The sequence below is a fragment of the Oncorhynchus tshawytscha genome, linkage group LG16 (assembly GCF_018296145.1).
Source record: "Oncorhynchus tshawytscha isolate Ot180627B linkage group LG16, Otsh_v2.0, whole genome shotgun sequence".
NCBI lineage: Eukaryota > Metazoa > Chordata > Actinopteri > Salmoniformes > Salmonidae > Oncorhynchus > Oncorhynchus tshawytscha.
Window position 1 is genome coordinate 16,511,898 of NC_056444.1, and position 24,579 is coordinate 16,536,476.

The following is a 24,579-nucleotide window of genomic DNA, read 5'->3' on the forward strand; positions in this document are numbered from 1 at the left end:
CTGTAGAACATGTGGGTGTGACTTGGATACAACTCCAGCCAGTCAACCCTGGGTATACCACTGTAGAACATGTGGGTGTGACTTGGATACAACTCCAGCCAGTCAATCCTGGGTATATCACTGTAGAACATGTGGGTGTGACTTGGATACAACTCCAGCCAGTCAATCCTGGGTATACCACTGTAGAACATGTGGGTGTGACTTGGTGTGACCCATGTGAGAGACGCAAACTCGGTCTCAACCTTTAAGTCTTTACTGAAGACTCATCTCTTCAGTGGGTCATATGATTGAGTGTAGTCTGGAGTGTGAAGGTGAACGGAAAGGCTCTGGAGCAACGAACCGCCCTTGCTGTCTCTGCCTGGCCGGTTCCCCTCTTTCCACTGGGATTCTCTGCATCTAACCCTATTACAGGGGCTGAGTCACTGGCTTACTGGTGCTCTTTCATGCCGTCCCTAGGAGGGGTGCGTCACTTGAGTGGTTTGAGTCACTGATGTGATCTTCCTGTCTGGGTTGGCAACCCCCCTTGGGTTGTGCCATGGCGGAGATCTTTGTGGGCTATACTCAGCCTTGTCTCAGGATGGTAAGTTGGTGGTTGAAGATATCCCTCTAGTGGTGTGGGGGCTGTGCTTTGGCAAAGTGGGTGGGGTTATATCCTTCCTGTTTGGCCCTGTCTGGGGGTATCATCGGATGGGGCCACAGTGTCTCCTGACCCCTCCTGTCTCAGCCTCCAGTATTTATGCTGCAGTAGTTTATGTGTCGGGGGGCTAGGGTCAGTTTGTTATATCTGGAGTACTTCTCCTGTCTTATCCGGTGTCGTGTGAATTTAAGTATGCTCTCTCTAATTCTCTCTTTCTTTCTCTCTCTCGGAGGACCTGAGCCGTTGGACCATGCCTCAGGACTACCTGGCCTGATGACTCCTTGCTGTCCCCAGTCCACCTGGCCGTGCTGCTGCTTCAGTTTCAACTGTTCTGCCTACGGCTATGGAATCCTGACCTGTTCACCGGACATGCTACCTGTCCCAGACCTATTATTTGACCATGCTGGTCAAATGAACATTTGAACATCTTGGCCATGTTCTGTTATAATCTCCACCCGGCACAGCCAGAAGAGGACTGACCACCTCTCATAGCCTGGTTCCTCTCTAGGTTTCTTCCTAGGTTTTGGCCTTTCTAGGGAGTTTTTCCTAGCCAAAGTGCTTCAACACCTGCATTGTTTGCTGTTTGGGGTTTTAGGCTGGGTTTCTGTACATCACTTTGAGTTATCAGCTGATGTACGAATGGCTATATAAATACATTTGATTTGATGTGTGTAAACCTTACAGTGAAATGCTTTACTTACAGGCTCTAACCAATGGTGCCGAAAAAAGGTATGTGTGTGTAGGTAAGTAAAGAAATAAAACAGCAGTAGAAAGACATTTGAAAAAAAGAGTAGCAAGGCTCTATACAGACACCTGTTAGTCAGGCTTATTGGGGTAGTATGTACATGTAGGTATCGTTAAAGTGACTGTGCATATATGATGAACAGAGAGTTGCAGAAGCGTAAAAAGAGGGGTTGGCGGGTAGTGGGACACAATGCAGATAGCCTGGGTAACCATTGATTACCTGTTCAGGAGTCTTATGGCCTAAATGTCGGTGTTCCTCAAGGTTCTGTTTTAGGACCACTATTATTTTCACTATATATTTTACCTCTTGCTGGAGGCTGAGACAGCTCCCCCCGTGCATGTTGTTATTTTTTACTGCTGCTCTTTAATTACTTGTTACTTTTATTTACTCTTATCCATATTTTTTAAAACTGTACTGTTAGTTAGGGGCTCGTAAGTAAGCATTTCACTGTAAGGTCTACACCTGTTGTATTCGGCACATGTGACTAATAAAATGTGATTTGATCATGTCAGTTTACAGATCGTACCAGCAAGATTCACAATGAAATAACAGAGCTGAGTGCAAGATGGGAATAAGTGTGTCAAAATTGAGAATAAGAATAGAAAAGACACGACCTCCAGTTAAAAGATCAGTAGAAACAAATGCAATTTAATCAGTTATGCTTGTCACAAACTGACAACAGCAACCCCAATCTTTCTCACATTCTCAGACAATACATTCTTTCCAGTCATTCAATGGTTATGTATGTCTTTCCAGTCATTCAATGGTTATGTATGTCTTTCCAGTCATTCAATGGTTATGTATGTCTTTCCAGTCATTCAATGGTTATGTATGTCTTCGAGGGAGAAAACCTCCTCTGGTAATGCCGTTACAGCACTCCCTACAAGGTTATGACGTCACATGTGGGTCCTCCCACTGGGAGTGTCATTGACAGGTGCTGGTTTGATTGATAGGTGTGGCCTATGGAGTGAGAACTGGCCCTGAAATGGGCGTGGTCTGATGAGGAGGAGGAGCTACTATCGGCGGAGAGAGCGGTCTCTACAAGAGGAAGGGACTTCAGATGGGGAGTGTTCTTTAGAATGGGGACTGTGTGTTTTGTGACCAGGGACACTTTTATCCCGGTGTTTCTTGTCTCTATGTCTGTATCTGTCATCGTCTCCAACCCCTCTGTATTTGTAGCCGTCTCTGTGGCACGTGTTGCTGTCTTTGTCTCTTTTGTGTCCATCTTTGAGACTATGTTCTCTGCTGTCCCTATGACTGTCTTCGTCCCTGTGTCGTCTGTGACTGTCTCTGTGGTCTGTGGATGGGGTCCTGCTGCGCCTCCTGCACTCTGATGTCTGTTCTCCTGAGTGGCCAGCAGGGCGGCGCTGTGGGATGGTGGTGCGCAGTGTGTTGAGCAGGAAACGCTTGTTGGTGCTACGCAGTGGACATTTCATCCTGGAAGACAGTTGAACCAAAATTAACATTTCAAATCCAGCAAGGCCTTCAATATGAGCCATTGTCTTTGATATGCATCCGTCTTGGTCTGTCACACCTTGCCATGTGTCAAGTACATTCTGCATTGAAAGCCAAACACCCATAACAGATGGTTTACCAGATCCTTTACTAACGTATGCCGCTCACCAGCCTGCTGGACCCATAGTTTCTGCTCGCACCCGAGCCCTACTGGTCTCCTTCAGCAGCTCCTCCACTGCACGTCTACGTGGCACATGGAGAGAGTGACAGAGAGAGTTTAGGGTGCAAGAGAGGGAGATATTAATTAATATATAAATAGGAGGAAAAAGGAAGAATAGAGAAAGAAAGAGAATAAAAGTGAAGGAAAACAGCAGGATAAAAAGTAGAGAGAGAAGGCGCTATGCCAGTCTAAGATAGTCAGTCACAGAGCTAGAGGCACATGTCATGTGTGTCCTGGGTTGATCTGCTGAGTCAGTGGGAACAACTGTTACAGCTGCCCTTTGACCACGGATCAACTGTTACAGCTGCCCTTTGACCACGGATCAACTGTTACAGCTGCCCTTTGACCACGGATCAACTGTTACAGCTGCCCTTTGACCACGGATCAACTGTTACAGCTGCCCTTTGACCACGGATCAACTGTTACAGCTGCCCTTTGACCACGGATCAACTGTTACAGCTGCCCTTTGACCACGGATCAACTGTTACAGCTGCCCTTTGACCACGGATCAACTATTACAGCTGCCCTTTGACCACGGATCAACTGTTACAGCTGCCCTTTGACCACGGATCAACTGTTACAGCTGCCCTTTGACCACGGATCTACTGTTACAGCTGCCCTTTGACCACGGATCTACTGTTACAGCTGCCCTTTGACCACGGATCTACTGTTACAGCTGCCCTTTGACTACAGATCAACTGTTACAGCTGCCCTTTGACCACGGATCAACTGTTACAGCTGCCCTTTGACCACGGATCAACTGTTACAGCTGCCCTTTGACTACAGATCAACTGTTACAGCTGCCCTTTGACTACAGATCAACTGTTACAGCTGCCCTTTGATTACGGATCAACTGTTACATCTGCCCTTTGACTACGGATCAACTGTTACAGCTGCCCTTTGACTACAGATCAACTGTTACAGCTGCCCTTTGACTACAGATCAACTGTTACAGCTGCCCTTTGACTACAGATCAACTGTTACAGCTGCCCTTTGACCACGGATCCCAGACAAGTGTGCACAGGAAATACAGAATCACACACACACACACACACACACACACACACACACACACACACACACACACACACACACACACACACACACACTTTCCAGCAGCTGTGACTCAAAAATATCCTCAACTTGTAAAGCTGGCATACAGTACCCTACTGAATCTCGACAACAATTCAGTCTCTATGTGAGTTATCTAGATAGTCATGCAACAAATAATTGAAACATAGCTAGCTAATCATTGACACGCATAGCAAGCTACCTAGTAGCTAAGCTGGTGAACAATTAACTAGCTATTTTAATAGCATAATAAATCACATTGACCTAGCTACTTGACTAACGCTACTAGCTGACGTTCCTTGGCTAACGTTAGCTCCCCCTTCAAAACACCCCAGAAATTCACATCAAGCAAGAAATACCAGTCTGGCAATAGGATAGATTATAACATACTTCTCCAATTCGCCATCATCTGCCATAGTGTAATGATCAATGTAAAATAATCAAAAGATATTTCAAATCAATACTGCCAATGCTAGCTAATGTTTATTTCTGAATATGTATGTTTACTTCTCCACCATGGGGGCCTTCCGGCAGGGACCCCGCATGACTACTGTCCTTAGTAGTGCCTTACGTAATATCGAATTTTATACGTAAAAATCAGATAGCATTGCTTAACAACAAACAAATTATGTTTCAATGTTGTAAAACAGTATGTATTTTGTCTAATATTGAAAATAAAATGTCCTAATGATACTTTTTAGTGGTTAGTTTCGAACAGGCATAAAGCGAAGCCTCTAATTTAATTTTGGGATTGACAGCACGAGACCCTGCCCCCTTCTCCTTGACTGACTGCTGGAGAAGAGCGGTGGGCGGGTTCTTCACGGCGAAAGTCACAGGGGCGTTTTATGTGCGGCTGCTACGGCTCTGCTTGTTGCGGTGAATGTGTGATTGAGTTCGGTTAATTGTCCCCTCTCGGGGCCGGAGTTCTCGGCACCAAGGAGAAGCCGGAATAGGTAATATAATGTATGTATTCTGATCGCAGATCTTCACTGTCACGATGTCTAGAACATATATATAAAGCAGGTTCTATATCTATGGTCTAGTAATAGTCTATATAGCTTTCAATTGAAGTCGCTATTGTCCATCTATTATGTATCCATCTCAGCGCTTTTCGAAGGAAGGGAGGGGGGAATCTGACAATCAGACAGACATTCCGGCTGGTTCACTCACCAGCCTAAATGGAGAAGGGTATTGCTGTCGTCGAACCAATTATATGATCTATCTGAATCTGAGTGTAGTCTTTCAGGGCAGTGCATAAACTGGGTAGCCAAATAATGCAATTTGAATAGATAGCCTTTGTTTGGTATATTCCGTTTTTTCTCCCCTTCAATAAGCCATTATGTTATTCAGCCTTCAACAATATATATTCTAGGCTAGGCTATATTGAAACGAAACATGAAATGAAACATTGCATATTCAGGTTTGTTTTTTTGCGAAGGTTGATAAGATGATTATGCTATTGAAATTCATGTTAGGCGTAATGCATCTTCGGGATTGTGGTTTTATTAGTCTACTGACTACCTTTATTAACGTGATCAACTGTTCCTGAGGGCAAGGAGATATCGCATTTTCCTCTTGTCTGACATGCAAGATTGTTGTAGACTATATGTTATAGTCCGGTTTACCCCTTTATTTGGGTTGGCAATAGGACAGACGTCATCTTCTTATTGCGTTAGTTATCGGGTGTTGTGCATTAGTCGCTGTAGGCCTTGTCTTGGCTGGTATCAATAGAAGGAGCAGAGAACAGCAAGCCTATGGATGAAATAACAATACAATAGCATAGTGGCCTTGAGGCGCCGGGTAACACAACAAAGACAATAACACACGCTGTTGCAATCCAGCTATTTTGAAAGTAAGATAAGATTTAAGTGCTCTTGTAACTGCTGTATTATCCTGGCAGAAGGTTCAAAACAGAGAGAGAGAGTGAGGGAGAGAGAGGGAAAGAGAGATCGAACTTATAGACTGCATTAGTCTTGCATGTCAAACTTATACACAGCAGTGGTTAGAAGACACTGCACACACCCACAAACTCATACCCCAAAAGCATACACTGTGTGTGTACATGCATGTGTGAGTTAAAATGATGTCAGAGCTTGGTTATGGAAACAGAGGAGCCTTCTGTCTACATGAATAATGCATCTCCAGCTGCACACACACACACTCACTCACTCACTCACTCACTCACTCACTCACTCACTCACTCACTCACTCACTCACTCACTCACACACACACACACACACTCACTCACAGACAGAAGCAGGTACTTAAAAGAAGGAAAAGGGTACCAGCAGTCAAGGAGACAGAAGCAGGTTACATAGACAGGTTACATTGAGGCATGTAGTCATGGAAACAACAGTCATAAAGACAGGCAGAGACAGCAGTGGCACGGTCAGAAGGACAGGAACCATTGAGAATATAGCCAGCAGCAGATAGAAGTGTACAGAAATAGAAAGGACACATGGAGGAGAGAACACTCCATCTCTATCTACACAGCTCTGAATGTCAAGCTCTACTGAACATGCTCCGTAGCCATGGAGACAGGAGCAGACCCTCGCACAGACTGACAGAGGCTGCATCTTAACAGTCTAAAGTGGCTTCCTCTCCACGTCATCTGCTTTGGTCTGAAATCACAGGATTGGTGAAAGCAATATGGTGGACGACTATTTAGCATTTGCTATGACCTCTTCAGTTCTTTTAGATTCATGCAGATGGAGGCAAGGAGATGAGAATAGAGGTTGGTAGTCAGGTGTCATTAGCTTGGCTCTGTTTCATGCTTAAATACGCTCCCTTGTGTCGATTTGTGTCCATGAGCTCCTCAGGGATGGGGCTAGAGTACTGTAGTAGGGGAAGTGAGTCTAAATGGCGTTGAACGTGCAACACAGGGGAAATGACTGGTACACAATGCATTAGTTTTGAGGATGGCTCAGCATTGGGGATTTGTATGAGTGGTCGGCTGTGTTTCAGAGCTGCAAGGAGTTTTCGTTAGCTCTGTCTCTCTCACGCTGCAGAACCGGCCAGAGTGCATCACACACACATACACAAACACACACACGTTTGTTTTACTATCCTTGTGGGGACCAAACAATTGGCCCCCATTCAAAATCCTATTTTCCGTAACCACTAACCCTAGCCCTTAACCTCATCCTTAACCTAACCATAACCCTTAACTTAACTGTAACCCTAAACCTGACCCCTAAGCCTAAAATAGCCTTATTCCTTGTGGGGACCGGCGAAATGTCCCCACTTGACCAAATATTTGTTTTACTGTCCTTGTGAGGACATCTGGTCCCCACAAGGATAGTAAAACCAAAAACACACCACATCACACACCACATCACATATCACATACACACCACATGCACACCACATCACACACCACATCACACACCTCGTGCACACCACATCACACACCACATGCACACCACATTACACACCACATCACATCACACACCACATACACATCACATGCACACCACATGCACAGTGATCAGTTGACAGTCTTCCACTCTTTTTCTTGCCCCTCTCACAGCTCTCTCTCTTTCTGTCTTCGTCTCTCATTTTCATTCTTTCTCTACTCCTTTGTTTTTCCGTTTTTACCCTTTCTCTGTCAACCTTTTTTCCTCCTCTCTTTCCATCTCTCTTCTCTCCTGTTTTCTTTCTCCCCTCCCTCCCCTCTCCCTTGCATATTCTCTCGTTCTCTTTTTCTCACTCCCTCTTTCTCTTCATCATTCTAGCCCTCTCCCTCTATCTCTCTCCTTCCTCTCAACCATACCCATTTCCTCTCTGCCTCAATCCCAGATAATTCCTTCTGTCTCAATCCCAGATAATTCCTTCTGTCTCAATCCCAGATAAATCCCTCTCTGAGAGACTAATATTGCAGCAGGCGAGAGCGAAAGAGAGATTACACTGAGCAGGCGCAGTGCTACAGTACATCATCTCTGCACACACCTCGCACACACTACACACACATGTTCATATTAACATGCACACGTCACATATACACACATACAATGCAAATATTTACGAAGTTATACAGTAGTACACATGTATGCTTGAGTACACACTCACACACACACTTTAATTTCCCAGCTTTTTAACCTCTGCTCTCTGACCTACAGGGTGATGTCTGATTGTCCACTGGGGGGCGGCTGTCCTCTCTGTCACCAGCTCACCCTCTGAGGCTTATGGGATAGGACGCCCCCCACCCAACCCCTTTGTAACCTCCCGACCTGTAACCCCAGTGACGATTGTGCCGAAGGCCGTGCCTGGCGATTGGAGCCTTGGTCCTGACATGGGCAGCCCCGGCTGTGAGGTGGGTTTTGATTTTGCAGTTTGTACCCTCCCAGCTGTGTGTATGAATTGTGTAATGCTGATCTTCTGATCTGCTATTAACCATTCCGATCCGCTAATTACCTTGTATACACAAATAAAAGACAAGTTGGTAATTACACCGTAATAACATATAGATTACTTGGTTGTTTCTTTGGGATTCATTCAAACAAAGCTTTTCTGTTCAACTATCATTGTCCTCCAACATCTCCCATATAAATCTCTTCTTCTTTATCCAGGTGAGTCCGGCAGGGCCTGTGGAGCCCGTGCTGGAGGCCTTGTGTCCAGAGTGTGGTCAGATCCACCGGGCCTGGGAGAACCACCTCTATAACTACCGCCTGGAGGTGGACGATGACCTGGTGTGCCACATCTGTCTGCAGCCCCTGGTCCAGCCCCTAGACACACCTTGCGGACACACCTTCTGTGTCCGCTGCCTCCGCAGCTTCCTCCAGGAGCGGGACTTCTGCCCGCTGGACCGGGAGCGGCTACATCTGCAGGTGTGTAGGCGGAGCAGCATCCTGGTACACAAGCTGCTTGACAAGCTGTCTGTGTCCTGTCCCCTGGCCCCGGCCTGCAGCCTCAGCATGCCTCGCTGTGACCTGGAGGCTCACCTCAAACACAGGTAGAGTGGAGTCACACACACACACACACACACACACACACACACACACACACACACACACACACACACACACACACACACACACACACACACACACACACACACACACACACACACACACACAGCGGTAGAGTGGAGTCACACACACACACAGCGGTAGAGTGGAGTCAAACACACACACACACACAGCGGTAGAGTGGAGTCAAACACACACACAGCGGTAGAGTGGAGTCAAACACACACACATATACACAGCGGTAGAGTGGAGTCACACACACACACACACAGCGGTAGAGTGGAGTCACACACACACACAGCGGTAGAGTGGAGTCACACACACACACACACACACAGCGGTAGAGTGGAGTCACACACACACACACACACAGCGGTAGAGTGGAGTCACACACACACACACACACAGCGGTAGAGTGGAGTCACACACACACACACACAGCGGTAGAGTGGAGTCACACACACACACACACAGCGGTAGAGTGGAGTCACACACACACACACACAGCGGTAGAGTGGAGTCACACACACACACACACAGCGGTAGAGTGGAGTCACACACACACACACACAGCAGTAGAGTGGAGTCACACACACACACACACACACACACAGCGGTAGAGTGGAGTCACACACACACACACACAGCGGTAGAGTGGAGTCACACACACACACACACAGCGGTAGAGTGGAGTCACACTCACACACACAGCGGTAGAGTGGAGTCACACACGCAGCGGTAGAGTGGAGTCACACTCACACACACAGCGGTAGAGTGGAGTCACACACACAGCGGTAGAGTGGAGTCACACACACAGCGGTAGAGTGGAGTCACACACACAGCGGTAGAGTGGAGTCACACACACAGCGGTAGAGTGGAGTGACACACACAGCGGTAGAGTGGAGTCACACACACAGCGGTAGAGTGGAGTCACACACACAGCGGTAGAGTGGAGTCACACACACAGCGGTAGAGTGGAGTCACACACACAGCGGTAGAGTGGAGTCACGCACGTGCACACACACCTCACAATGTGAGTGCATATGTGACGGTTGGGAGCTCAGCAGGCTAGTGGTCGCTGTGAGGAAACTGTACATCAACTATATCTGAAGTGAGAGAGATCTGTAGTGTAAAGTACTAATTTCGGTTGTAGGATCTGGTCTCTAAGCTGGGATGTCTTGATGCTGACATTTGTAGTGTTAAAAACAGTAAATAGGACAGACATTGCAGTTACTATGTAGAGATGATTCGACAGTTGAAGTCAGAATTTGATATAAACTTGTTTTAATGACTCCAACCTAAGTGTTTCAACCACTCCACAAATGTCTTGTTAACTAACTATAGTTTTGGCAAGTCGGTTAGGACATCTACTTTGTGCATGACAAGTAATTTTTCAAAAAATTATTTACAGACAGATTATTTGACTTATAATTAACTGTATCACAATTCCAGTGTGTCAGAAGTTGACATACACTATTATGCTGAGCAGACCGGACACGTCGCGTGCGCGAGCATCGCAAGATAAATGTAGAAATCCATGTTATTCAATTATTGCGCCAACAAGCGTCTGCGATGCCAAGAGCTAAAATAGAACTCCTTTCTATTTCTGACGCAGATCGCGCTGCAAGTCCTGCCTCTCCCATCTCCTCATTGGTTTATAGAAGCAGGTACCCACGTGCCATCTCCTCATTGGTTATACCCACATGGGTGATTGAAAGACGAAATGTTTTGCCGGTTGTTGTGGTAAAAGTGTAGATGCCAATCACCATTTAAGTTCAAAGATGAAAAAGCCTGGAAGGTGGAGAGATGACTAGAAACAATTCGGTTGACAGTTTTATGTGGGGATTAATTGTCGGAGTAGAGGACCTTGTGCATTTCAGGTAAAATAACTCAATGTTTATATCCCAGGACAAATTAGCTAGTAACAGCAAGCTAGCTAAATAGGACAAATTAACTAGCAAGTGCAAGTTAACAAGCTAAATTGCCATACATGTTTAATGTATGTCCCCAAATGAATGTAATCGGTTCAGAGTTTGTTTTGATATTTTAACCTGTGTGTCGTGATTGCGTTTGGTGTGGGGGGACAAAATAAATGTATGTACGATGGCGCGCAGCCGGTTTGGGTTCTGTGTAAGTTGACAGTGCCTTTAAACAGCTTGGAAAATTCCAGAAAATTATGTCATGGCTTTAGAAGCTTCTGATAGGCTAATTGACATCATTTGAGTCAATTGGAGGTGTACCTGTGGATATATTTCAAGGCCTACCTTCAAACTCAGTGCCTCTTTGCTTGACATCATGGGAAAATCAAAAGAAATCAGCCAAGACCTCAGAAAAACAATTGTAGACCTCCACAAGTCTGGTTCATCCTTGGGAGCAATTTCCAAATATATATACACATATATATATATATATATATATATATATATATATATATACCCTATGGGACCACACAGCCGTCATACCGCTCAGGAAGGAGACGCGTTCTGTCTCCTAGAGATAAACGTACTTTTGTGCGAAAAGTGCATATCAATCCCAGAACAGCAGCAAAATACCTTGTGAAGATGCTGGAGGAAACAGGTACAAAAGTATCTATATCCACAGTAAAAACGATTCCTATGTCGACCTAACCTGAAAGGTCGCTCAGCAAGGAAGAAGCCACTGCTCCAAAACTGCCATAAAAAAAGCCAGACTACGTTTTGCAACTGCACATGGGGACAAAGATCGTACTTTTTGGAGAAATGTCCTCTGGTCTGATGAAACAAAAATAGATCTGTTTGGCCATAATGACCATCGTTATGTTTGGAGGAAAAAGGGGGAGGCTTGCAAGCCGAAGAACGCTATCCCAACCGTGAAGCACGGGGATGGCAGCATCATGTTGTGGGGGTGCTTTCCTACAGGAGGGACTGGTGCACTTCACAAAATAGATGGCATCATGAGGGAGGAAAATAATGTGGATATATTGAAGCAACATCTCAAGACATCAAGTTAAAGCTTGGTTGCAAATGGGTCTTCCAAATGGGTCTTCCAAATGGACAATGACCCAAAGAATACTTCCTAAGTTGTGGCAAAATGGTTTGAGGACAACAAAGTCAAGGTATTGGAGTGGCAGTCACAAAGCCCTGACCTCAATCCTATAGAAAATGTGTGGGCAGAACTGAAAAAGTGTGTGCGAGCAAGGAGGTCTACGAACCTGACTCAGTTGCACCAGCTCTGTGTAACGGCTGTTGGAAGAAGTGGACCAAAGCGCAGCGTGGTAAGTGTTCATGATTTATTGATAGAACTGAACACTGAATAACAACAAAGAGAACAAACGAAACAGTTCTGTCTGGTGCAGACACACAAACAAAAAACAACTACCCACAAAACACAGGTGGGAAAAGGCTACCTAAGTATGGTTCTCAATCAGAGACAACGATAGACAGCTGCCTCTGATTGAGAACCACACCCGGCCAAACACACAGAAATAGAAAACATAGAATGCCCACCCGAACTCATGCCCTGACCAAACCAAAATAGAGACATAAAAAGGATCTCTAAGGTCAGGGTGTGACACTCTGTCAGGAGGAATGGGCCAAAATTCACCCGACATTTTGTGGGAAGCTTGTGGAAGGCTACCTGAAACATTTGAGCCAAGTTAAACAATTTAAAGGCAATGCTATCAAATACTAATTGAGTGTATGTAAACTTCTGACCCACTGGGAATGTGATGAAAGAAATAAAAGCTGAAAGCAATATTTTTTTCTCCTATTATTCTGACATTTCACATTCTTAAAATAAAGTGGTGATCCTAACTGGCCTAAGACAGGGAATTGTTACTAGGATTAAATGTCAGGAATTGTGAAAAACTGAGTTTAAATGTATTTGGCTAAGGTGTATGTAAACTTCAGACTTCAACTGTATCTGAAGCTTATTGCTTGGTTTCTATAGCTAGCTTGAGTGCTAGCCTTCCATCTTCAGCCAACTTGTTTGTTGTCCTGACTCCTGCTGAATTTGTATTTATAAAGGATCCTGGGGTCCTTTATAATTTAAAAAACATTACAATACATTCAGAACAGATTTCACAACACACTGTGTGCCCTCGGGCCCCTACTCCACTACCACATATCTACAACACAAAATACATGAGTATGTGTGTGTATAGTGTGTATGTTATCATGTGTCTGCATGCATGTGTCTGTACCTATGTTTGTGTTGCTTCACAGTCCCCGCTGTTCCATAAGGTATATTTTTATCTGTTTTTTAATTCTGATTCTACTGTTTGCATTAGTTACTTGATGTGGAATAGAGTTCCATGTAGTCATTGATCCCTGTAGTACTGTGCACCTCCCATTGTCTGTTCTGGACTTGGGGACTGTGAAGAGACCTCTGGTGGAATGTCTTGTGGGGTATGCAGGTCTGTCTGAGCTGTGTGCTAGTCATTTAAACAGACAGCTCGGTGCTTTCAACATGTCAATACCTCTCACAAATACAAGTAGTGATGAAGTCAATCTCTCCTCCACTTTGAGCCAGGAGAGATTGACATGCATATTATGAATGTTATCTCTCTGTCCAAGGGCCAGCCGTGCTGCCCTATTCTGAGTCAATTGCAATTCCTAAGTCCCTCTTTGTGGCACCAGACCACACGACTGAACAGTAGTCCCGGTGCGACAAAACTAGAACCTGTAGGACCTGTCTTGTTGATAGTGTCGTTCAGAAGGTAGAGCAGCGCTTTATTATGGACCGACATCTCCCCATCTTATCTACTGTCGCATCAACAATGTTTTGACCATGACAGTTTACATTTCAGGGTTACTCCAAGACGTTTAGTCACCTCAACGTGATCAATTTCCACATTATTCATTACAAGATTTAGTTGAGGTTTGGGGTTTAGGGTATGATTTGTCCAAAATACAATACTTTTAGTTTTTTAAATATTTAGGACTAACGTATTCCTTGCCACCCATTCTGAAACTAACTGCAGCTCTTTGTTAAGTGTTACAGTCATTTCAGTCGCTGTAGTAGCTGACATGTATAGTGTTGAGTCATCCTAATACATGGACACACTGGCTTGCACTGCTCTACCCTGCACTGCTCTACCCTGCACTGCTCTACCCTGCACTGCTCTACCCTGCTCTACCCTGCTCTACCCTGCTCTACCCTGCCCTGCACTGCTCTACCCTGCACTGCTCTACCCTGCACTGCTCTACCCTGCACTGCTCTACCCTGCTCTACCCTGCACTGCTCTACCCTGCTCTACCCTGCACTGCTCTACCCTGCCCTCCTCTACCCTGCCCTCCTCTACCCTGCTCCGCCCTGCCCTCCTCTACCCTGCCCTGCTCTGCCCTGCCCTCCTCTACCCTGCCCTGCTCTGCCCTGCCCTCCTCTACCCTGCCCTGCTCTGCCCTGCCCTCCTCTACCCTGCCCTGCTCTGCCCTGCCCTCCTCTACCCTGCCCTGCCCTGCTCTGCCCTGCCCTCCTCTACCCTGCCCTCCTCTACCCTGCCCTGCTCTGCTCTGCCCTGCCCTCCTCTACCCTGCCCTGTTCTGCCCTGCCCTCCTCTACCCTGCCCTGCCCTGCGCTGCTCTGCTCTGCCCTGCCCTGCTCTGCCCTGCCCTCCTCTACCCTGCCCTGCTCTGCCCTGCCCTCCTCTACCCTGCCCTGCTCTGCCCTGCCCGCCTCTACCCTACTCTGCTCTGCCCTACCTTGCTCTGCTCTCTGCCCTACCCTACTCTGCTCTGTCCAGCCCTCCTCTACCCTGCTCTGCTCTGTCCAGCCTATGGCACAATGTCCACTAAAAGCACAATTCGAATCATTTTAAAGTGCATCCTCTCTTACTTCCTTCCTCCCTCAAAGTCATCACTGATCTGTCAAAATTGGATTGGTGAAACCAATGAGATGAAAACCTTTACCAACAACGTCAACTTGGTCAACAAACATTGCCATTAATTTTAATCGGTGATTGCCTCAATGAAGGAATGGAGGAAGGATACCTTTTAAAGTTTTTAAACAAAGTGTAAGACGCTAGATCGGAAAAATACAGGTTAAGACAACCTAATATTTCCATGTGGCAGCGTTAGAAAATAAACTAAATCATTGGACCAGCGCCATTGCTAATTCTACAGGACGAGCATTAAACACGTGACCAGCCGTCTGGAAATCAGATAATACAGTGGTTGAAGATCATTTGAAAAACGTTTAAATTAATGACAGTAAAACAGTTATGCTATCATTCACTTCTAGACTGACAAGATGGTGTGAACAGACATGGTTGCCCTGTTCGTATCTCCTAGACAATTTTTCTTGTTGGGTATCACTTTGATTTGATTTTTGCCCACGGCGCTGAACATTTCTGCAAGGAATTATTACATTGCCTTTGGTACCTTCAACACTAGATATCCACTATACCTTCTCCTCACTAGGTATCCACTATACCTTCTCCTCACTAGGTATCCACTACACCTTCTCCTCACTAGGTATCCACTACACCTTCTCCTCACTAGGTATCCACTACACCTTCTCCTCACTAGGTATCCACTATACCTTCTCCTCACTAGGTATCCACTATACCTTCTCCTCACTAGGTATCCACTACACCTTCTCCTCACTAGGTATCCACTATACCTTCTCCTCACTAGGTATCCACTATACCTTCTCCTCACTAGGTATCCACTACACCTTCTCCTCACTAGGTATCCACTACACCTTCTCCTCACTAGGTATCCACTACACCTTCTCCTCACTAGGTATCCACTACACCTTCTCCTCACTAGGTATCCACTACACCTTCTCCTCAGCATATGGACAAGTATACAAAATTGCTTCCCACTGGGCAACCAGTTGAAGAAGGGTGTTTTATGTCTCACTCCAAGGGTCCCTAGATCTTTCTGAGGTGTCTATGCATGACTGGGCATTCTTTTCTCTGTTCTTTAAGCATCTATAGATTAAGGCCCAGGTCCATGTGGGTCATTCCCAATGCCCCAACCCTAAGACAGTAATTAAGCTAAGGATGGGATGAGATCATGAGAGACAGAGTTGGGTGTCTGTCAGCTTGGACATTTAATATTGTGTCACTAAAGCCGCCTTAAAGTCAGAGTCAGAGATTAGAACAGAAGACTGCCAGGGCACTTGGAACGTCCTTGAACTGGGTGGAATGTCTGATGATCTGATCCTTGATCCTTTAGGACTAGCTGTGGTTCTTCCTGCACAGCTTAAATCATAGCAGCTATAGGATGGACTGGTCAATGCCAGTGGTGGAAAAAGTAACCAACTATCATACTTATGTAAAAGTAAAGATACCTTAATAGAAAATGACTCAAGTAAAACTCACCCAGTAAAATTCTACTCGAGTATTCATCCTAATGTGTTTGTTTTTAAGCATTAAATGACCTGGTACAATAGTGCATTGATCAGTTTTTGCCCAAAGTCGACCACCACATCCCTCTCTCTGTGTCCAGGTGTCCGGGGACACAGTGTCAGCAGACCAGTTTAGAGGGACCACCATGTGATCCCGGGGAGGAGGGAGCCATGGTGACCAGCCCCTCCAAGTCCCCACGCTCCCTCCAGACGGAGACAGGCCTGCAGGAGGAGAGCTCCTCCTCGCCTCCCGGTGTCACCTCCACCGCCGGAAGCAGCATCCCCATGTGGACCGACGAGCCTGGATTGGACAACCCCGCCTTCGAGGAGAGCAATGAGGAGGACAGTGAGTAAACAACTGTGTGTGTGTGTCTGTGTGTCTGTGTGTCTGTGTGTGTGTGTGTATAACCTCTCTCTCTGTGTGTAGGTGTGGTAGGGTTGGAGTGTGTGGTACCCAGGGTAAAGCGACCCCTCAGTAACCCGTGCATCCACCTCCTCCGCACCGCCAGCCCTGCCTCCTCTGGGTGGGACAGCCCAGAGTCACCGCCCCTCTCTGCAGAAGAGGGTATGACATCACTTCCTCCATCTGACTTCCTGTCTCTAACCTTCCAATGTAATCATGTTGAATCTAAACATTCATGAATATAAGAGATTGATGTGCTTCCATGTCCCTGTGTATCTCCCAGGTAGTGTGAAGCTGCCGTCCCTTCCAGAGGGTGAGATCACCACCATCGAGGTCCACCGCTCCAACCCCTATGTTGAACTGGGCATCAGCATCGTCGGGGGCAACGAAACACCTCTCATCAACGTGGTGATCCAGGAAGTGTACCGTGATGGGGTCATTGCTCGAGATGGCAGGCTTCTGGCCGGGGACCAGATTTTACAGGTGAGGACCATGGATCCATCCTCACCTTTTCTCCTCTAATATTCCTCCAAAGCCAAGCTCCCTCCTCCTATGTCTCTCTCTTTCTCCCTCTCTGCAGGTCAACAGTGTAGACATCAGCAATGTGGGCCATACCTTTGCTCGCTCCACGTTGGCACGCCCCTGTGCCACACTGCAGCTCACTGTCCTAAGGGAGCGCCGCTGTGTCTCTCGCCCACCTCCCTCCACCACCCCCTCGGTGCCCCACGCCCCCTGTTCCACCCCAGAGGGTACTCCGTCCAGCCCTGCCAGCCTGAGGATCACCCTGCAGAAGCGGGACTCGTCGGAGCAGTTGGGCATCAAGCTGGTGCGGAGGACTGATGAGGAGGGGGTGTTTGTGTTAGACCTGCTGGACGGTGGCCTGGCTGCCAAGGACGGGAGGCTGTGTAGTAACGACCGCGTGCTGGCGGTCAACGAGCAGGACCTACGCCACGGCACGCCTGAACAGGCTGCTCAGATCATACAGGTAAGACTGCTAAGGGATTAACAGTGTTTCTGACCATCCTCTTGTGGATGGCTAACCCAACTCCCTTTTCCTGTCAACTACAGGCCAGCGGCGAAAGAGTCTATCTGCTGATTGGCCGTCCCAGCAAGCCTACCCTTCCCCCTCCATCAAGCTCCACCTCCAGCAGAGATCTGTACTGCCATGACCACTTCCTCCCCAACCACCACCACCATCACCACAGCTTCTCCCCCAACCCCAGCACCGTGCCCACCTGCGCCCACCTGGCCCGCTCCAGCACCCACAGAGTGAGTACACACCTGAGGGAGTGTGTGTGTCTGACTGTGTTTGTTCATATGTATCTGTTTATGCTGGAGGCCTCCCAATGTGTATTATACACTGTAGGACCTCTCTTAGTGTGTGTGTGTGTGTGTGTGTGTGTGTGTGTGTGTGTGTGTGTGTGTGTGTGTGTGTGTGTGTGTGTGTGTGTGTGTGTGTGTGTGTGTGTGTGTGTGTGTGTGTGTGTGTGTGTGTGTGTGTGTGTGTGTGTGTGTGTGTGTGTTGGTGTGTGTGTGTACAGTTGAAGTCGGAAGTTTACATACACCTTAAATACATTTAAATTCTGTTTTTCACAATTCCTGACATTTACTCCTAGTAACAATTCCCTGTCTAAGGTCAGTTAGGATCACCACTTTATTTTAAGAATGTGAAATGTCAGAATAATAGTAGAGAGAGTTATTTATTTCAGCTTTTATTTATTTCATCATATTCCCAGTGGGTCAGAAGTTTACATACACTGAATTAGTATTTGGTAGCATTGCCTTTTAAATTGTTTAACTTGGGTCAAACTTTTCAGGTAGCCTTCCACAAGCTTCCCACAATAAATTGGGTGAATTTTGGCCCATTCCTCCTGACAGGGCTGGTGTAACTGAGTCAGGTTTGTAGGCCTCCTTGCTCACACGTACTTTTTCAGTTCTGCCCACAAATTTTATTTAGGATTGAGGTCAGGGCTTTGTGATGGCCACTCCAGTACCTTGACTTTGTTGTCCTTAAGCAATTTTGCCACAATACTTTGGAAGTATGCTTGGGGTCATTGTCCATTTGGAAGACCCATTTGCAACCAAGCTTTAACTTTCTAACTGATGTCTTGAGATGTTGCTTCAATATATACACATAATTATCCTCCCTCATGATGCCATCTATTTTGTGAAGTGCACTAGTCCCTCCTGCAGCAAAGCAGCCCCACAACATAATGCTGCCACCCCCGTGCTTCACGGTTGGGATGGTGTTCTTTGGCTTTCAAGACTCCCCCTTTTTCCTCCAAACATAACGATGGTCATTATGGCCAAACAGTTCTATTTTTGTTTCATCAGACCAGAGGACATTTCCCCAAAAAGTACGATCTTTGTCCCCATGTGCAGTTGCAAACTGTAGTCTGGCTTTTTTATGGAGGTTTTGGAGCAGTGGCTTCCTCCTTGCTAAGCGGCCTTTCAGGTTATGTCGATGTAGGACTCGTTTTACTGTGGATATAGATACTTTTGTACCTGTTTCCTCCAGCATCTTCACAAGGTCCTTTGCTGATGTTCTGGGATTGATTTGCACTTTTCACACCAAAGTATGTTCATCTCTAGGAGACAGAACGCGTCTCCTTCCTGAGCAGTATGACGGCTGCGTGGTCACATGGTGTTTATACTTTTGTACTATTGTTTGTACAGATGAACGTGGTACCTTTAGGCATTTGGAAATTGCTCCTAAGGATGAACCAGACTTGTGGAGGTCTACAATTATTTTTCTGAGGTCTTGGCTGATTTCTTTTGATTTTCCCATGATGTCAAGCAAAGAGGCACTGAGTTTGAAGGTAGGTCTTGAAATACATCCACAGGTACACCTCCAACTGACTCAAATGATGTCAATTAGCCTATCAGAAGCTTCTAAAGCATTGACATAATTTTCTGGAATTTTCCAAGCTGTTTAAAGGCACAGTCAATTTAGTGTATGTAAACTTCTGACCCACTGGAATTGTGATACAGTGAATTATAAGTGAAATAATCTGGTCTGTAAACAATTGTTGGAAAAATGACTTGTGTCATGCACAAAGTAGATGTCCTAACCAACTTGCCAAAACTATAGTTTGTTAACAAGAAATTTGTGGAAAACGAGTTTTAATGACTCCAACCTAAGTGAATGTAAACTTCCGACTTCAACTGTATTTATATATGTGTGTGTGTGTGTGTGTGTGTGTGTAGGACCTGGCCCAGTGTGTGACCTGTAAGGAGAAACACATCACTGTGAAGAAGGAGACTCATGAGTCTCTGGGTATGACCGTGGCCGGGGGGCGGGGCAGCAAGAGTGGCGAGCTGCCCATCTTTGTGACCAGCGTCCAACCACATGGCTGCCTGTCACGGGTTGGACGAATCAAACAAGGTGAGCTGTGGGCTACATCACAGCCTGTTAGATTGTCGAGGCCAAGTTCTTATTTGGTTTGGCTCATTATCTGCCACAGCTACATTCTCAGGGGTCAGTGTTCTCTCTCAGGACTCTTTGTCCTTAAGTAACAATGTATTTCTCTCTGTCCCTCTCGCTCCTTCTATTTCTCCCTCTTTCTCTCTGTCTCTGTACTCTTTCGGTTCTTCACTCTGCATCACCAACTTCTGTTTTCCTCTCTCTCTCATTCTCTCTGTCCCCTCCTCTCCTGCAGGTGACATCCTCCTGAGTATCAACGACCAGGACCTGACCTACCTGAGCCACAGCGAGGCGGTTGGCACCTTGAAGGCCAGTGCGGCGTCACCCTCCGTCCAGCTGAGGGCGCTGGAGGTCAGCATGGTGGAGGAGCCGGACCAGGACATGAGCCCCGAGGACCAGCTGCTGCCCACACACCACCACACACACGACTCAGACTTCGACTCCTCCTGGTCCCCCTCCTGGGTCCTGTGGCTCGGCCTGCCCAGGTAAACAGGAGATATAGAAGACATACCTCGTTGGGTTGGACTCACCTGGGGTGGTTGGGATGTTGGGAGTTTGAGTTTGAAAATATTGCTTTGATTAATTTAGTGTTTTCATATTAGTGTAGGTGAAGCAGAGGAGACAAGGAAAGGAAGCAAGTTGACTAGTGAGATCCACCCCATGATTCACCTGAAGTAATCTGCGGAGGATGTGTAGTCGGAGCGTTTGTGTTGATCTTGATTCGAGTGTGTTCTGTGTTGGGATGTAAATGTCACACAGATCATGTATTATGTGTGTGTGTGTGTGTGTGTTGATGTGTGTGTGTTGACGTTAACGTGTGTGTGTGTTGACGTTGATGTGTGTGTTGACGTGTGTGTGTTGACATGTGTGTGTTGACGTGTGTGTGTGTGTTGACGTGTGTGTGTTGACGTGTGTGTTGTCCTGAACGCCGCTGTAAAAATCAACAGCTGTGGATTATCAACTGAGGGCCATGTGGTGACATCCCCAGTGTCTCTCCCCCATTCATCCTTCTGAGACTGGTACAGAGAGGACAGCCTCAAACTCACTCCTCCCTTTATCTATCGCTCTCTCCTTTTGTTCTGCTTGTTCTCCCTCTCTGAATCTCCCTTCCTCCAACTCTCTTTTCCTCCCCACCTCGGTCTTTCTCCTTTCACCCTTTCTCTTGCCCTTACTTCCCTCTCTCTCTAAACCTGGCCGCTCCCTCTCTCTCTAAACCTGGCCCCTCCCTCCCTCTCTCTCTAAACCTGGCCCCTCCCTCCCTCCCTCTCTCTCTTAACCTGGCCCCTCCCTCTCTCTCTTAACCTGGCCCCTCCCTCTCTCACGAAACCTGGCCCCTCCCTCTCTCACTAAACCTGGCCCCTCCCTCTCTCTCTAAACCTGGCCCCTCCCTCTCTCACTAAACCTGGCCCCTCCCTCTCTCACTAAACCTGGCCCCTCCCTCTCTCTCTAAACCTGGCCCCTCCCTCTCTCACTAAACCTGTCCCTTCCCTCTCTCACTGAACCTGGCCCCTCCCTCTCTCTCTAAACCTGGCCCCTCCCTCTCTCTCTAAACCTGGCCCCTCCCTCTCTCTCTAAACCTGGCCCCTCCCTCTCTCTCTAAACCTGGCCCCTCCCTCCCTCTCTCTCTAAACCTGGCCCCTCCCTCCCTCTCTCTCTAAACCTGGCCCCTCCCTCTCTCTCTAAACCTGGCCACTCCCTCCCTCTCTCTCTAAACCTGGACCCTCCCTCTCTCTCTAAACCTGGACCCTCCCTCTCTCTCTAAACCTGGCCCCTCCCTCCCTCGCTCTCTAAACCTGGCCCCTCCCTCCCTCTCTCTCTAAACCTGGCCCCTCCCTCCCTCTCTCTCTAAACCTGGCCCCTCCCTCCCTCTCTCTCTAAACCTGGCCCTCTCCCTCTCTATCTCTAAACCTGGCCCCTCCCTCTGCCTCTCAACCTGGCCCCTCCCTCTCAACCTGGCCCCTCCCTCTCAACCTGGCCCCTCCCTCTCTCTCTCTAAACCTGGCCCCTCCCTCTCTCTCTAAACCTGGCCCCTCCCTCTCTCACTAAACCTGGCCCCTCCCTCCCTCTCTCTCTAAACCTGGCCCCTCCCTCTCTCTCTCTCTAAACCTGGCCCCTCCCCTCTCTCTCTCTAAACCTGGCCCTCTCACTCTCAACCTGGCCCCTCCCACTGCCTCTCAACCTGGCCCCTCCCTCTCAACCTGGCCCCTCCCTCTGCTTATAAACCTGGCCCCTCCCGCTCCCTCTAAGCCTGGCCCCTCCCTCTCCCTCTAAACCTGGCTCCTCCGTCTCCATCTCCCCCTTCTTCTGTCTCCCTCACTAAAACACTGACTCATTCTTTCCATCCATTTATCTCAGCTTCCTTCACAGTAGCCATGAGATTGTTCTGCGTAGAAGTCACCCTGGGAGCTGGGGCTTCAGCATCGTTGGGGGATACGAGGAAAACCATAGCAACCAGGCATTCTTCATCAAGACCATTGTCCTTGGAACGCCTGCATACTATGATGGCCGCCTCAAGTAAGCCATCATTCATGTTGTTGGCATATGAACATAAAGACACATTTCCATTATTTGTAAGTTAACAGGCAATAAAGTATACCCACACACACACACACACACACACACAGTATATAAAACATTAAGGGCACCTGCTCTTTCCATTACAGACTTACCAGGTGAATGCTATGATCCCCTATTGTCACTTGTTAAATCCACTTCAATCAGTGTAGATGAAGGGGATGAGACAGGTTAAAGAAGTTTTTTTAAGCCTTGAGACAATTGAAACATTGAATGCACACATACACAATCCGAGGGTGAACGGGAAAGACCATTGAAGTGCCTTTGAATGGGGTATGGTAGTAGGTGCTAGGCACACCTGTTTGTATCAAGAGTTGCAAAGCTGCTGGGTTTTTCAGGCTCAACAGTTGCCCGTGTGTATCAAGAATGGTCCACCATCCAAAGGACATCCCGCCAACTTGACACAACTGTGGGAAACATGGGCCAGCATCCCTGTGAAATGCTTGACACCTTGTAGAGTCCATTCCCCTGATGAATTGAGGCTGTTCTGAGGGTAAAGGGTGGGGTGCAACTCAATATTAGGAAGGAGTTCTTAATGTTGGGCATAGTCAGTGTATATGGTCCATCCATATTGATGTTCCCCTCTGTGTCCCCTTCTGTACCCTAGGTGTGGGGACATGATAGTGGCGGTTAACGGGCTGTCTACGGCTGGTATGAGCCACTCAGCCCTGGTACCCATGCTGAAGGAGCAGCGTAGCAGAGTGGCTCTCACCGTGGTCTCCTGGCCTGGCAGCCTGGCATAGAACTGGGTCAAACTGCACTGGACTGCGTCATGCCATGCTGATATTACTCTAGACTGTATCTAACCAGGACCAAATCATGCTAGACTGCATCGAACCCAAGCTATGGTGCCAAATCATGCCATACTGAAATTGCTCTGGATCTAACCTACTATAACCTGGGACAAATCACATGGACTTCATCAAACCAGGCTAGAGTGAACCTGGCCCTCCTAGGCCAAATCCCTCGATACTAGGCTGGACTGTGCCAGCCCCACACCACACTGCACTCACACATACTGATGTGTTCATACAGATGTAGGATCTTAATTTGATCACCCTGTTGTAGGACATTTCAAACTTGTAATGTATGAGGTTTAAAAAGGTCCACTTTAAAATTCCAGACTTCATTTTTCCTTATGAAAAATATATCAAAACGCTACAAAAATGTCCATTCTTTATAATCAACATTTCCTGCTGTAGCAAACTGGCTGAAATGAAGAAGCTATATCTGTATGGTCATGGTACCGGTCTTCACTCCCACACAGAGAGAGTGGGACTGTATGTTAGAGGACAGGATATCATCTCTGTTTCTCTTCACTGGACTCCAGTAGTAGATACCAGGGGCATATTCACGTGGCCGCAACGTTACAGAACGTTTCCGATAGAAATTCCCTGCATAGAACAGGATTCTCTGCCATGTAGAATAATGAAATAGATCAGCTTTAGGCCATGTATTTCTGTCATTATAAAACGCTTCTAGGGTTATGTTCAGGAGGAGAAATCATTTTGAAACAAGTTCAGGTAACACCCCTTTCCAAAAAAATATAAAAAACATTCACCCAGTCGCTCCTACTGAATACAACCCAACTGAATAAACCCAGGCCTTACCAAATACCTGCCACGCCCTGGAGGCCCGACCCGCCCCCCTGGACACAGCCTTAGGCCTCATCGACCCAGCCGTCAGCTTGCTGGGGTTTTATACGTGTGTGAATGTGTGTTCTGCGGTTTAATAAAGACTTCCCACAGAG

The 24,579-nt window shown here is 47.1% G+C and overlaps 2 protein-coding genes across 4 annotated transcripts; one reads left to right on the forward strand and one right to left on the reverse strand.

The window, feature by feature from the left end:
• Positions 1–2,002: 2,002 nt before the first annotated feature.
• Positions 2,003–4,673, reverse strand: si:ch211-140b10.6 (protein POLR1D-like). Its single transcript, XM_024374404.2, has 3 exons — positions 4,519–4,673; positions 3,006–3,080; positions 2,003–2,819 (listed from the first exon to the last, which is right to left on the reverse strand). The coding sequence occupies exons 1-3, from the start codon at positions 4,542–4,544 to the stop codon at positions 2,399–2,401; spliced, it is 522 nt and encodes a 173-aa protein (XP_024230172.1). The 5' UTR covers positions 4,545–4,673; the 3' UTR covers positions 2,003–2,398.
• Positions 4,674–4,944: 271 nt separating this feature from the next.
• lnx2a (ligand of numb-protein X 2a) lies at positions 4,945–24,579 on the forward strand. 3 transcript variants are annotated; one of them, XM_042298842.1, is made up of 12 exons: positions 4,945–5,081; positions 8,248–8,441; positions 8,698–9,080; positions 16,530–16,774; positions 16,856–16,993; positions 17,115–17,314; positions 17,412–17,816; positions 17,900–18,100; positions 20,039–20,216; positions 20,491–20,740; positions 22,611–22,769; positions 23,437–24,579. In XM_042298842.1, the coding sequence occupies exons 2-12, from the start codon at positions 8,421–8,423 to the stop codon at positions 23,570–23,572; spliced, it is 2,316 nt and encodes a 771-aa protein (XP_042154776.1). In that variant the 5' UTR covers positions 4,945–5,081; positions 8,248–8,420; the 3' UTR covers positions 23,573–24,579. The 3 variants fall into 3 exon arrangements, with proteins under 3 accessions (XP_042154776.1, XP_042154775.1, XP_042154777.1); XM_042298841.1 differs by having other exon boundaries at positions 4,956–5,091; XM_042298843.1 differs by lacking the exons at positions 22,611–22,769; positions 23,437–24,579 and adding an exon at positions 20,858–21,055 and having other exon boundaries at positions 4,956–5,091.

Excerpts from the sequence above, each read along its gene's own strand:
- si:ch211-140b10.6 (XM_024374404.2), bottom strand. The coding sequence starts at position 4,544 with ATGGCAGATGATGGCGAATTGGAGAA. Across the intron at positions 3,081-4,518 it reads GATGATGGCGAATTGGAGAA|ACGTGCAGTGGAGGAGCTGC; the intron begins GTATGTTATAAT and ends TGTGCCACGTAG. Across the intron at positions 2,820-3,005 it reads ACTATGGGTCCAGCAGGCTG|GATGAAATGTCCACTGCGTA; the intron begins GTGAGCGGCATA and ends ACTGTCTTCCAG.
- lnx2a (XM_042298842.1), top strand. The coding sequence starts at position 8,421 with ATGGGCAGCCCCGGCTGTGAG. Across the intron at positions 16,994-17,114 it reads GCCCCTCTCTGCAGAAGAGG|GTAGTGTGAAGCTGCCGTCC; the intron begins GTATGACATCAC and ends TGTATCTCCCAG. Across the intron at positions 20,741-22,610 it reads CTGTGGCTCGGCCTGCCCAG|CTTCCTTCACAGTAGCCATG; the intron begins GTAAACAGGAGA and ends CATTTATCTCAG.